General features: G+C 54.6%; 1 protein-coding gene across 5 annotated transcripts in view; it reads right to left on the bottom strand.

The window, feature by feature from the left end:
- The window catches only part of DNMT3A (DNA methyltransferase 3 alpha), a 97874-nt gene that overhangs the window by 63316 nt on the left and 20254 nt on the right, over positions 1–14304 (bottom strand). The window contains exons 1-2 of one of the 5 annotated variants that reach the window (XM_077774137.1): positions 11853–11909; positions 9276–9511 (exon numbers count right to left, since the gene is read on the bottom strand). In XM_077774137.1, coding sequence (XP_077630263.1) covers positions 9276–9338 — 63 coding nt within the window. In that variant the 5' untranslated portion in view covers positions 9339–9511; positions 11853–11909. Of the gene's footprint in view, positions 1–9275; positions 9512–9590; positions 9781–11852; positions 11910–14304 lie in introns of those variants that run through there. The other 4 variants (XM_077774135.1, XM_077774134.1, XM_077774138.1 and 1 more) reach the window with 4 other exon arrangements.

The raw sequence follows: 14304 nt of genomic DNA, 5'->3' as shown, positions 1-14304 counted from the left end.
TTTGTCTTGCCCTCGAGTTGCTAGTAACTTCAAGCTATCTAACCTGAGTCTCTCTTTCCTCACCTATGAAACGGGGCTGATAATATCTGCTTGACAGTGATGCCGTGCCAATTGAGTGAGGTAATATATCAAGAGCTGACACATGATAGTCACTGAAGAACTNTGCCCCCCTCCCTCATCCCCCCCTCCCTCCCTGCCCCCCAGCAGAACCCAGTGCCCTGCATTTGCAGCTATCACTCACTGCTACAAAATTAACCCCAGCATCTGGCTGGTACTGCGGCAGTGAGGCACTCAGGAACACCGGCTCTCTGATCTTTCCAGAATGCAAAGCTGATTATGTCACTCTGCAGAGCTTAAGCCCTTGCTGAGGGGGCTTCCAGGGGACTGCACGATCAGACCAAGCTCCTTAGCCCGTGTGAAGGAAGGCCCCCAGGATCTAGCCGGCTGCATTGGCCTCCTCTCCACACTGCCTTCCTCCCACTCACCGTAAACAGACTGCACCAGGTGCAAAAGTGGGCTGCTTCCCTCCCCAGTGCCTTGGCATAGACCATTCCTTCTGCCCTCACTCCCTCCCCCTCAGGTTGACCAACAAGTTCTTACTTTTCCAACCTAATGTCCTTCCTCTTGGTCCCCTCCTCAGATGGGAGTCCCTAGATCCTTTCTCCCCACAGCACCAAACATCCAGCACTGTGATGGCCAGCTGGATGGGCCATGAGCAGCTTGGGGGAAGGGACTGTCTTATTCACCTTGGCATCCCCAATGCCTAGACCAATGCGCCTAGGTCTAGATGAGTGACTGTCACATGGTAGGTACTCGCAGTAAGTGACTCCATACACACAGAGAGAGACACGCATGCAAATCTACAAACCTACAGCTGTGTGAAGACAACTGCATGAGGCTCCAGTGCCGCCCTGATCTTTATGACTTCAAATCAGGAAACAGGATGACTAACATGTACTTTCTAGGCTTACACAGAATCATGTCACTTTACATTTATGTAACCCTTTACAGCTTTCAAAGCACCTTCACATTTGGTGGCCTGTTAGATTAGGTAGTTACCATCAGCCTCTCTAAACTTCTGAGGCTATGATTTGACCTAGATTTTAACACAGCTCACTGGATGGATTATTTTAAGCCACATACAACTTCTCATTCTGATGAGCTGGGCTATGACGATAATAATCTCTCGCAGTTGTACAGTACATGGTAATTAACAAACCATTTTCACATACATTAGCTCATTTTATTCTTTCTGCTTTATAGAAAGCAGAGCCCGTGTTATTTTTTTTTTTTTTTCTTTTTCCATTACACAGGCGGGAAATCTGAAGCTCAGAGAGGTTATCTAACTTGCAGAGATCAGAGAGCCAGGAAAAAAAGGCCTTTAGAACCAAAATTTAAATCTTTCGATTCCTAGCTCATGGGTCTTTCCACTGCAACATGCCACCGTACCCTATTATGCTCTGCGCTGCTGACGTGTGTCGCCGTGTGCGGCACGGGGAAACCGTGAGAGCACAGGCGATCCAAGGTGAAGGCACACACTGGCACTCACACGTGGGTATCCACACAGTTGTCTCAGGAGGCTCATGCCCAGACACGGGACCCCTCCCCTAAAGAGATCTGCATCCCACCCAGAGAGAGCCGGCAAGATGTATGTGCTCCCTCTAGAACAGATGACGGATCCTACGGACCCAGCACCCGTTAAGCAGATGTCTCAAGTTGGTGTTGGAGCTGAGGGGATGAACTTGACAGATCTAGCCAGACCCTTTGGGACAAGAGGCACGTACAGCCTTGGCCAGCTGTCTGGCTGGCCTCCAGGAGCTGTCTGTGATCGCGGAATTCAATGAAACCAACTGGCCTCTCCACCAGGCCCAGCCCCGTTCTGGGCTGCCTGAGTCCCAGCCCTGCAGAGTGACAGCCACAGGCCCCTGCACACCATACCGCACACACGTGCTCGCAGGCGCCACACTCCCAGGCTGGGCCTACAGACAGGTGGGCGGAGGGCACGCTGCTGGAGAACGGGCAGAGAGGACGAGGCTGCAGTGTGAGTGGCCGTGTAGTGGCACCGCCAATGGCTGCACATTCCCCCTTTAATGATCTCAGTCACCTCCCAAAGCTATCAGCCCTGTTTCAATTATTCACAGTACTCAACAAGTATTCACTAACTGCTAGGTCTGCTTCACGTGACGCAGACTGAGGAAGGCTCCCACCCCTCCCAAAAGGCCATGTCCTCGGGGGGTCCCAGGCATGTCCCGTTGGCCCTTCCAAGTTCCCACAGCTCCTGGTATCTGCACACAGCAGGTGCTCCATAAATGCTAAATGGTTCAAAATGGTGGTGCCTGGGGTTTCCCAGGCCCTCCTGCTGGGGTACAGCCCTCCCCCAACCTATGCGCCATGACAGGGCCTCACTGCCTTCTGGAATGGAGCCTCCACTGAGCACATACCCAACACGCTGCAGCCCAGCAGGTTAACCTCTGTGGCCTCAAGGCCAGCGTGAGGCCAGGCTAATGGGTGTGCTCAAAAATATTTATCTGGCACCTACTGAGTGCTGGATACAAAGATAAGCAAATAGAGCACTCAGTTTAGAGAGAGAGAGAGAGAGACAACACCAAAATAAAGAAGTGCCTCAGTAGAGTGTCCCCTCCGTGGACCCCAAGCCCACCCAAGCTCTACACAGCACACCATCTCATCCCCACCCCACCAGGCACCCCCTTTCTGGAGGCGCGAGAACGCTACATAGGGCAAGAGTTTTCTTCATAGTCACGTGACCTTTTGCCAAGCTTCTTAACCCCCTGTGCCTCAATTCCTCCCCTCTAAAATAATGAGAGGTGATGCCCCCTGGGTTGTTGTGAGGATTAAGTGAGTTAATTGCCGAGCCGAGGAACCTCTGTTACGTGCTCTTCCACCGTGTGCAGACATTAAGTGGGATGATTATAAGTAGTACCCCTTATTGCCCTGTGGCTCTCTGTAGGGCACGACCAGGCCGAGGTGCCAGAAAGGAAGGGCATCGTTCCCATTTCATCCTGGGCAACCCACTCCAGTCTGCCCTTCTCTGCAGAGCCGAGCTCAGCTAATCCCTCCCAGGCCTGTGTTTCTTGGCAGGGAAGGGGGCTCTGTCCCCGGCCTGACCATTTAAGGCATAAGGGACCTGAGAAACCCTGGGGCTAGCCAGGGACCCTCACCTGAGCTGCTGCTGCTTCTTCTTTTTTTTTTTTTTTTTTAATGTTTTATTTATTTCTGGGAGAGAGAAATGAGCAGGGGAGGGTCAGAGAGAGAGGGAGACACAGAATCTGAAACAGCCTCCAGGCTCTGAGCTGGCTGTCAGCACAGAGCCCGACACGGGGCTCGAACCCATGAACTGTGAGATCATGACCTGAGCCGAACTCGGAGGCTTAACCGACTGAGCCACCCAGGCGCCCCATCACCTGAGCTTCTGAAGGTAGCCATGCCTTTCCCTCCAGGAGTTAGGGCTCCCTGTCTCTTTCCTCAGGGAGGGGCATTCTATTCAATGCATGAGGGGAAGAGGGACCTCAGGCCTGTTTTGAGGACCCAGAAATAACCTTTCTTCCATATACCAGGTTCTCAGTGGACTTTAAACCCACGCCATTCACACCCCACCTGCATTTTCCACATGGTCACCCCAAGCTCCTGAGATCCTTGGGCCTACAACGCATCGATCCCACCAATGTGCAGATAGGCAGGTAGATAAATAGATAGGTGAGTAGGTAGGTAGAAAGCAAGCTAACTAGTTATCCAAAATAAGTCCTCAGACTAACTTAATATGTGCCAGGTCCCTGTGCTAAAAACACACCATATAAACGTCTCTTCCCTGCTCAGAGGCCACACAGTGGAGTCACACAGCACATTCCAGATGCAAACACAGGTCTGTCTCTGGAGTCCGAGTGACACCTTCTCAAAACTGTAGCTAGCAACTGCGAGTTACCTAAACTTGACATGCCTACCTCCTTTTCCGGCGCCTCACAGATAACACATGCTTTATGAATGGAAGGTTTGCGGAGAACCCTGTGTTCAAGCTTGTCTACCAGCACCATTTTCCCAACAGCATCTGCTCACTTCATGTCACGTTTTGGTAATTCTTGCAATATTTCAAAGTTTTCATTACGTTTGTTATGGTGATCAGTGATTACAACTTGCTGAAAGCTCAGATGATGGTTAGCATTTTTAGCAATGTTTTAAAATTAAGGTACGTAAATTTTTTAGACATGTTATTGCACTCCTGATAGACTACAGTAGAGTACAAACATAACTTCGATGCACTGGGAAATTAAAAAAAATGGATTTGACTTCCTTTATTGCAATATTCGTTTTACCGTGCTGATCTGGAAAGGAACCTGTAATATCTCCGAGGTATGCCTGTCATAGCTAAAGAGAATTTTAGAGAATGCACAGCCTAACACATGGGTGCCAGCCAGCTCAGGGGTGGGCACCATTTACATCAAGCGTCCATTCTACACGACCAAGCATCTAATCGGCTCCACTGAACTAAAAATGGATGCGCCTTTATCAGCTGTGTTCCTGAAGAGGTAGAGGTAAAGTTGCCTTCTGTTACTGTTTGATGGACTAAGAGAGATGTTATATAAACAACCCCCATAGTGACTATTATAAAGCAGAGAGCCGGCCCTGAGCGTTGACGGGTGGGCATCTGAGTGAAATAAAGGCAGAGCGGGCCCAGAGTGGGCCACAGACCTGTGGATCAGCAAGAACAATGGAGAGAGGAGCTGGGGGAAGCCTACCCAGGGTGCCCTTGAGTTTGTGTACCAGAATGCAGGAAGCAGTCAGTGCCCAATGGAAGTCAGCACTTGCCAGGCCTTTGAGTTGGACTTAGGTGTGGAGGGAGGAGCCCCAGCCACAGCAGTGGACACACACACACACACGCGCGCGCGCACACACACACACACACACACACACACACACTTGCTATGCTCCCCCAGCACAAATATGCTGTTGCTTCTACCACCCAGCTGCCCAGGAGGGGCCTCCACCTCAGGATGGTAGGCAAGGCTTGTACTTTCCTACCCCCTTTCCTTTACTAGGTCCTCCAGGAATGTTTATTTAGTTCATCCGACAGACTTGTGGAGCCCTACTATGTGCTAGGTGCCTGGAAAGGTACCTGGAAAGAGAGGAAGAGAAGGAAAGAGAAACGACGTGTGCAGGAGGGAGGCAGACAGGCAGGGAGGGAAGAATGGTAAGAAGCGGGGTGTCCACAGCCCTGTCTTCATTGAACAGCGTGTGTCTGGAGTGTCTGTGTGTGCACGCACACACATCCACAATCATGCACACTAGCCTTGTATGCAAATTCTTACTGGAGATGAAGTTCCCACAACACCCACCCCGGGGCAAGAGCACTGCCACACGGAGTAAGGCACTCCCTGGTCATCCTGACTTCTAGTCTAGATAAACATCCTGGCCCCTGCAGCAGAAGCAATGTGGGCAGGACTGGGGAGCATCATGGCTGGAGGCACCACTCACTCTACCCTCTTCTTGCAGGAGGCAGCCTGATAGTCAGAGGCCAAGAGCACAGTCGGCCTGGGTTCCAAGCCCACTTGCTAGCCACTCATGAGCAGTGTGACCTTAGGCAAGTGACCTCACCTCTCTAAGCATCCATTTAGTCACTAATAAGATGGAGGGTGAAAAGAATACAGCCTATTTTCTGGAACAATGGTCAGAATGAAACAAGATAATGCAAAGCACTGAGCTTCAAGTAGCACCTGGCAGACAGTCAGCGCTCAGAGCATCTTGGCTGCTGTGATTCTGAGGCCAGAGGAAAGAAAGAGGGGAGTGACACGGACATGATCGGGGCCCAGCCTGGGGCTTGGACTGGTGGCCAGACACTGACTCATATTTGGGGAGCTGAGGAGGCTTTTCCAACCCCTTCCTGCTGCTTCTGCCCCACCCCTCCCCTCCATTCAGGGCCTGGCACCCCACCTCCATGCTCCTCTGCAAGCCAGGACCCTGGCTCTGGGCCTCCCTGCTGTTCACCTCCACCAACACACACCCATTTTCCCACAAGGCCAGCCTCCCCCCTCCCTCCATGTGGCTACATCTACCCAGCTGACCCACCATGGGGAGAACCCCAGAGCTCTGCCCCCAAAATCTGCACAGTCCCAGCCTCCCCAGGCAGCTCCCTCCCCACTGAACATATGGATGGCAAGGTAGGGGGGCCACAGGGAGAAGAGGTGCGGGGCAGACCCCTCTATGCACTCCCAGTGCATAAGATTCCATCTCGGCCACCACCCACGGCTCTGCACTGGGCCTGCCTGATCCAGGCCCCAGGCTGCTGTCTTGTGGAAGGGTCCTATGCCCCTCATTTTCCTTGCTCTGCTGTCTGCCGTGTATTTCCTGAGCACCTACTCTAGGCTAGTCAGGCCTGCCCTCCCCCTTGATCTCATCCACATCAGTACTTCCCAGATGCCCTAGAGCTGGTTAAAACACAGATTGATGGGCCCAGCCCCAGAGTTTCTGACGTGCATCTCTAACCTTTCCTGGTGCCACTGGTGCTGCCAGTTTAGTGGGGGGTCCCGTTTTGGGAACCACATACCCACTACAAACTATACTTCAAGGCCAACTGAAAGAAGCAAGGGCCTTGATCAGAGAGGAACAGTGAAGATTAGGGAGCGGGCACACCGGCAGAGGAAGCCGCGTAAACAGAGGCCCAGCAGCTCCAGGAAGTACCCAAGTGGAAGGTGCCTGGAGGCGTGGCCGGGACGGAGGCTGGAGGGGCACATGGGGCCCCGTGGAGCAGGGGCCAGGGCGTGGCCACACCCCCTCCCTCTGGCTCACCAAGTGGTTCCTTCGTGCCAGGGGACCCCGGCGACTCTGCCAGGCCTCTTGGGCCACAACCCAAGCCCATCTTCCCCCTCTGTAGCGACATGGCGCCTCTGCCCCAGGCCTGGCTTTCTGGGGCTGCCGTGGGCGGCCGTCGGTGTCTCTACCCGCCCTCCTCGGTGGCTCCCCGGAGCTGTGCGAGCCAGCTCAGAGGTGCCAGGGAGGTGTGCCAGGTGAGCCGGCATGCATGCTGTGGGCGTGGGCGGCTGGGGAGGAGCCCCCGCCAGGCCCCGGCCCCCATCTATCGGCAGCTCTATCAGCACCAGGATCTGGGGCCGGGTGTGCGTGTGTTGCCGCTTGAGCCAGAACAGTTACTATGGGTAGATAATAATAGCAATCGTAATCCCTCATAATTGGACCAGACTTTGCTGTTTGCAGGGCATTTCCATGCCCATGACCTCATCTGACTTCCACAACCACCCTGTAAAACAGGCACAGCCAGAGTTACGATCCCCACTTCACGGCTGAGCAAATGCAAGCCCGGATGGCCTGAAGTCACATCTTCAGGAAGTGGCATACTCAGGCCTGGGCCCAGGGACTTCTGACTCTGTCCAGTGCTCTTTCTCGATCTTGAACTGTCATCACAGAGAGCCTGACCTGCTGGTCTCCATGTGAGGGAGCCAGAGCCTCTGCTCTCCAGGGCGGCACAGATCAGGAACCAGAGGCATCTGGCCTGACTGTCCCCACCTTCGGGGGGGGGGGGCAGCTGACCACCAACTGTGAGCATATGGACATGGACTGTGTCGGACCACCTAGGGAGGCCAGGGTCACCTAACCCAACGGAGAAGTAAAGCAGAGCTGGGGGGTGGGGGGGGGAGGGAATTACCCATAGCTTCCACTCAAGAGCACAGGTGGCTGGCCGCAGGTGGCCCTGACTGTGGTGGCGGGGCGTAGGTCTACCGCCACCTGAGACAGGAGTGGCCCGGAAGGCTCACAGAATGACCTGGACCACCTGTTCTTTTTCCATGGGGTCAGAGAGAAGGGGACTAGTAGCCCCTAGAAGCCTGGCTCAGTGGGCCATGGCAAGCACTTTCTCCCCATTTTGCTGCATACACGCCCCCAACTAGGGTGTTCTGCTGGATTCCAGACTGGGAAGGCAGGCACCCAGGCTTTGTGCTCACACCTGTGTGTATGTCCGCACGAGGACTGACACAGGTGGGGTAGCGGGAGAGGTTCTGAGCCACCAGGCCCTCATCTGGATCCACCCCTGAGTAGCTGGCCTCAGCATCCTCACCGTCTGCCCCTGGCCCACCTGTTTCAGGGGCTGCTTCCAAGAACCGCACGGATGGAAACCACTCAGAAAACTGAAACGGGCTCTGAGAATGAGCAAGCCCAGGAAGGAGCTGAGCACGCACAGGGGAGGATAAGCAGTGAGACAGTCTCAGAGCTGCCCCTGACGGTGGCCAAGCAGAGGGGACACTCCTCAGAGGGCCCAGGGGGCCCATACCTGATGCAGGTGTCCACTCTGGTTCCAGAAAGACAAACTATATCCCCCAGCCGAGCATCACCACCCCTCACTCCTTGCTCAGGAAAAGGAGAGCAGACAGAGGAAACCATGGGGACCAGGGCACGGCAGGCAGGACACCCCAGGCAGAAAGGCCCGTGGCTGGCACAGCTTCCCCAGAAGGGTGGCGGTGGGGTTCACCACTTCCCTGATGGGGCAGACACAGAATCCCATTGTTGGGGGTTCAGGGTGGCTCTACCTATAGGTGGACACGGCTTGCTGAGGTTCCAAGGCAGCCTGTTGGGACCCAGCAGGCATCCCGACTGGTCTGCTGGGATCTCCTCTGATTTAGGCTCATCCTGGACTTCATCAGAGGGTGATGAAGTCACCTCTCATGAGGCTCTGAAAACAAGGAGGTCATTGGCTCCACGGTCAGAAGTGACAATCACTCAGAGCCCGGGGTGGCGGTGAGGGGCAGGAAATCACCATCTCCAGGATGACTGGTATCACCATGTATGGGAGGAGGAGCCCTCACGCGGCCTCACATCTACTGAGCCTCCCTGACCCGGTCTTTGGCCTCCCAGAAGCTACTGAATACCCTGAGGAAGCAGAGGCAGCTACCACAGGTAAAATGACCTACCCGAGGACACAGGGCTGGTAGGAGGCCAAGCCAGAAAGGAATCTGGGTTTAGGGACACGCTGCAAGGCCGACCCCCAACACCGTACAGACCCAGGGCCTGAGCCTCTGCGCAGACACCAGGAAGGTTAAAAGCCTGGCTCCTGGAACCTGGTCACGTGGTTCAAATTCCCACTGTACCACCAGGGCTGAACCTCTACCAGCCATCGCCCCGAACAGGGACATCACCCCCTCCACCGCCCAGGGGGAAGGCTGAGCTGTGCGGTCCAGCGCTCAGCACATGGACATCACCACTGCTCGGGGACGGGCCCTCCCTTCCCCAGGGGGTCCTGGGCAGAGCCAGCCGCTCACCTTGCGGTCCTCCTCCCGCTCCGGAGCGGAGCTGCTGGTGTCCCCGGGGCCGCTGGAGGGCATCGCGGGCAGCTGGGCGGCGGGAGGCAGGCTGGGGCTGCGCGGGGCTGGGGGGCTGCTGGGCTTTGGGGAAGGAATTATCGTGGTCTTCGTGATCAGGAGTTAGAAATGAGACATAGATCCTGGTGCTGAGGGAGACTCGGGCTGCCTGGCGTGTGGGCTTCCAGTGGCTCCACCTGTCGGGGGGGGAGACAAGAGGGGTCAGCAGGGNCCCGCCACCTCAGCCCCGGGGCCTGTGAGGCCTGTTTCTCTGACCTCACTCCTCTTCCCAGGCTCACCGGCAGCTCCGGCCAAACTAGCACCCCAGAGAGTAGGGGAAACCTACTCAGAGACTGAGCTGGCAGGGTCCTGCCTGGCTTCCCCCAGGGCCGCCTCCTGCCTCCGAGGCAGCAGCAGTCTCCCCGAGGCCTCCTCCGCGTTGCTGGGGCGCAGTGGGTGCCACTTCTGGGACTTCCAGCTGCCTCCTGCCTCCTCCCTTTTCTTCATTCACGTCTGTTCTCTCCTTTGAAAGCTTCCCACAGCCTCCCTCCCACCCAGCCCCCCCTGGGAAATCCCAGAGGTCCCCAGCCCCGCTACATTTTCCTTCTAATCTGTCCTCCCTTCACGCCCCCGCCCCCACACCGCTCCCACCACGTGGAGGAAGTGAGCTGCAGTCACAGGATGTGAAATGAATGTCAGCTCACTTTAGGACCAGCGCCTGGGCGCAGAGCGAGCTGGGGTTGAACTCGGGCTGCGGGCCGAAGGCCTAGGTTTGCAGTGCTCTCTGGAGGGCGCCCCGGTGGTGGGGAGAGGCCGAAGCCAAGGCCACTCTGATGACTGACCTGGAGGCTGCTCCCCCCCAGACCCCACAAATCGGCCCCATTTGCCTGGGGAAACTGGTGGGCTTGAGGGGGCCCTCGCACGCACACTGCTTGATTTTAGGGGCTTTTCATCTTCCCTGCTTCAGGTGTGGGCCTCAAGCCAGTGAAATCACAAAGCCCCCGCCGCAGGCCTCAGCTAGGGGTGGGGGTGTTGCGAATTCANCATCCAGCCCAGCCAAGCCCCTGCCTCCAGTGCACCCGCCCGCCCGCGGGGAGGGGATTGGCAGAAGAGGCAAAGTAGGAGGCAGCTGGATCTGGGCCCACCCACACCCTTCCCCTTCCAGTTCCCGTTCTGCTTCCCGGGCTTCCCCTCCCTTTCGGGCTCCTTCTCCCATCCCCCTCCAGCCAAGGCTCCCTGGAAAACCAGGCACTGGAGAAAGCACGGGCTTGGGTCTCCCACAGGCGCAGCCCCTTCCCCAGGGAGGGCGCAGCAGCAGGCTGGAAGGTGGGCTCTGCCCACGGTGTGTAGGGAGGGGGTGGGCTGGGAGGAGCCTCCCTAAGGCCAGCACAGGAGGGACTGTAAGTTAAGGTACCGACAGGCCACAGGTGCTCCAAGCCGCCACAGGTAAACCCTAAGGAAACCCCAGGTGCGACGCAGACAGGTAAGCTCAGCACAGTACTGAGCTCCAGAAACGTTTGCTGCCCAAATGCATGAATACACAGAGGGCAATAGAGAGTGTTGCTTTAAGTGTCAGACGCGGTACTAAGCACGTGACAGGCAGGCCTTCCTTCCTTCCTTCCTTCCTTCCTTCCTTCCTTTCTTCCTTGGGGCAGCTACTAGTACTATTAGTATCCCATGTTAACAGTGGAAGCTAATGTTCAAAAAGATTATGGTTTGCCCATGTCCTAGGTCAAAGCAGAAACTTGAATCAGAATCTCTCTCACACTCTGGGGGGGGAGCCATCTGTGAAGCTCTGTCCCCCAGCTTACACTGCCCCACAGAAACAACACTTGAGAGCCCATTAGAGAACTGGTCCAACCCAAAGGTCCATAAGGCTTCTCTCCATTACCAGCCAGCGATCCCCCCTCAAACCCGCACCCCATTTGTTAGCTCACACATGCCCAATGGCCCTCAACCCCCTCCCCCACCACATCAAAACCTTCAAAAGTATAAGGGAGTCACGAGAGGCAGAGTCTGGTTGGGAAGAGCATTGAACTCAGAGTCAGAAGACGTGGCTTCTAGTCCTGACTCAGACTTCCCACCCTCGGTTTCCTCATCTGTTAAATGGGTGAGTTGGACTACGTGATCTACAAAGTGTCTTCCAGCCCCTCCCTGCCAAGCCGTCAAGGGTCCAAGGGCAAAGGGAGAAGCAGACAAGGCAGGGACACCTTTGGGAGCCCCAGAGCCCCAGAATGGAGTCCATGAAGACCCAGGTGCAAAGCAAATAAGCAGCAGATAACCCTCCACCAGATGTTCATCCCAACACTGCCATGAGGCCCAGAAACATCCACGGAGCTTCTGTGAGAAAAAAAAACAAAAACAAAAAAAAAACCCTTTCAGAGAACCTCTGCTTGCCAGTGAAAAGAGGAAGGAAGTAGGAGGGAAAAGCAGAACATCACAAGGCACTGACCCTGAGGGCAGACACCCCAGAAAGGATGGGAAATGCTCTTTCCTCCACATAGCCCCCCGATATCTGGGCGGCACGTGTGAACTCACCGCACACTCAGCTGACCTGGGTCAGCCTGTAGGTTCCTTCGTGTCACTCAACGGAACAGATCTGTCAGAAAGTGTTCCTCAGAATGACATCCACACGGGGCCCGGCAGGCCACGCACTGCACCCCAGAGGCCCCACTGTGGTGGCCAAGCCCCAGGACTGACACGGGGCTTCCCATCTACCCTTGCAGCTTCCTTCTCTCAGGCAGCCCTGCTCCCGGGCCCACAGCCTTGACACAGAGGCACGTGTCCGCCACGACAGTCCTTCGCCAAGCTCGGCTCTCTGCCGCTCCAGGCGCTGAAGCCTCCTTCTCACCCGTGCCAAGGGCCGTGCCACAAAAACCACCACCAAAGAAAAATCCATGCCTAGAAGCCTCCCACCACGGACAGGCAGCATCTATTTCCTCCTTTCTACTTCAAACTGTCCGCAGTGGCCATAAATAATGTATATAACATCTTTTAAAAATGCTTCAGGAATCCCATCCTAAAAATGTCGCGGCGGGGAACGTCTGGGTGGCTCAGTCGGTTAAGCGTCCGACTTCGGCTCAGGTCATGATCTCACAGTCGTGGGTTCGAGCCCCACGTCGGGCTCTGTGCTGACAGCTCAGAGCCTGGAGCTGCTTCAGATTCTGTGTCTCCCTCTCTCTCTGCCCCTCCCTTGCTCGTGCTCTGTCTGTCTGCCTCTCAAAAATAAATAAACATTAAAAAAAAATGTCTGGGTATCACAGCCAACGTGGTCACAGTGATTTTGCTACTCCAGCTACAAACCCGTTGTGGAAGGGGCCTGGGGTTTCAAGTACGCATCTCAAATTTCACTACCACCTGAATCCAACTTGGTAAAAAGTTTTTTGTTTTTTCTTTGAAGACATACAGTCGCAGGATGGGGCTGAACAGAGAGGAGACACCGCCGACGAAATTCTGGGAAATTTGTGATCGCCAAATTTCAGACAAAACCGATTTCAAATCAACATCAAATCAAATCAAACCTCCTTTATAACAAGAATCCTTAAACGAGTCTTGAGACAGGAGCTTCAGGTCCCTCCCAGACCAGGGGCGACGGGGATGAACAAGTGAAAATGAAAAGGGCTGAAGGAAGGAAGTAAAAGCCTTAGACCCCCCCTCCCCATGGAGTCTGAAGGTTTACTCTCCGGAGAGCACAAAACAGACGGGTCTCTGCACAGAGAGTTGACTAGTGCAGCTGAGAGCAAAAGTAATACATCAAAATCAAGATGAAGGTTATTTTAAGTGCTGATGTTGAGTGCCCCAAGCTCCTCCCCACTGGGCTCCCAGAACCAGGCAGCCAGGCCCCCACTTTCTCCTCTGGAGAATCTCATTAGTCCGAGAGGAAAGGCCTACAGACACAGATGCTGCCGCCAGAACCCAAATGGTGTCCAAACGGCTTGTTCAGGTGAACCGGTGTGGACCTGCCACACATCACACATGCATCACACACAGAGCTTCCAATCAGCTTGTTCGTCCCCGGTGCTTAATCCTGTAAGGGACAATCATGGACCGGTAGACATCAGAGGGAAGCTTCTGACTTGGAAGACAGAGACGAGGACACATAAACCCAAACCAAACGGAACCACAGCACAACTTGGAAAAGACAGACTCCGGGCACAGGCAGATTAGACACCGCGTTCATGAAACAAGAATGTGGCGATTTGAAAAGACCATTCAGAGAACTAAAGAGCTTTGCGGAAGGTACGAATCATGCTAGCAAGCTGCAGAACTCAACCCAAAGGTACATTAAAGAGAAAAATGGAAATAAGAGAGGATGGGAAAGAGAGCTCGAGAACTGGTCCGGAAGTTTCATCTGAAAAGCAGGCGTTACAGAAAATTTAAAAAAACGGGAGAAAATTACCAAATAATTTAAGGGCATTTCCCAGAACTGAAAGATGTGAGTGACCTGGTTGAAAGCGCCACCGAATGTCAGCACGAGGGAGGGAAGCAGACCCACCACAAGGCACATCACTGTGAGATTTCAGAACACTGGCATCGAGAAATCTTGCAGAGAGGGAGAAAAAAAGTGACATACACAGGTTCTGGAAGCAGAATGGCTTCGGATTGCTCAACGGTAATGGGGAAACAAGACAAAGGACCAATACCTTTGGAATTCTTAAAATAATTCTCCCATTAGAATTCTTTACGCAGCCTAATCATCATTTAAGGAGAATAAAGATATCTTCAGACACTCCTCTCAGGAACACGAGAAGATGGCCTCTAAGACACACGACACAAGGGAAGGGGATCTCCGGGACTGAGGTGGGAAGAGGCCAGAGGAAGCCATCGAGGGTCCCTGTTCAGATCAAAGCAGCATGACCTAAGCCCTGGGCCTGTTGAGTGCTGTTGTTGCCGTGCCCTTGACCATTGAACGGTCTTTTTAATCCGACAAGACTACAGGTGTCGCTCCCTGTTCCCACTCTGCCGTCTGAACTCAGGAGCTGAATGGACT

Source organism: Crocuta crocuta, unplaced genomic scaffold (assembly GCF_008692635.1).
Source record: "Crocuta crocuta isolate KB4526 unplaced genomic scaffold, BGI_CrCroc_1.0 scaffold246, whole genome shotgun sequence".
NCBI lineage: Eukaryota > Metazoa > Chordata > Mammalia > Carnivora > Hyaenidae > Crocuta > Crocuta crocuta.
Note: the sequence above shows the minus strand (reverse complement) of the source record. Positions and strands in the feature narration are given on the sequence as shown.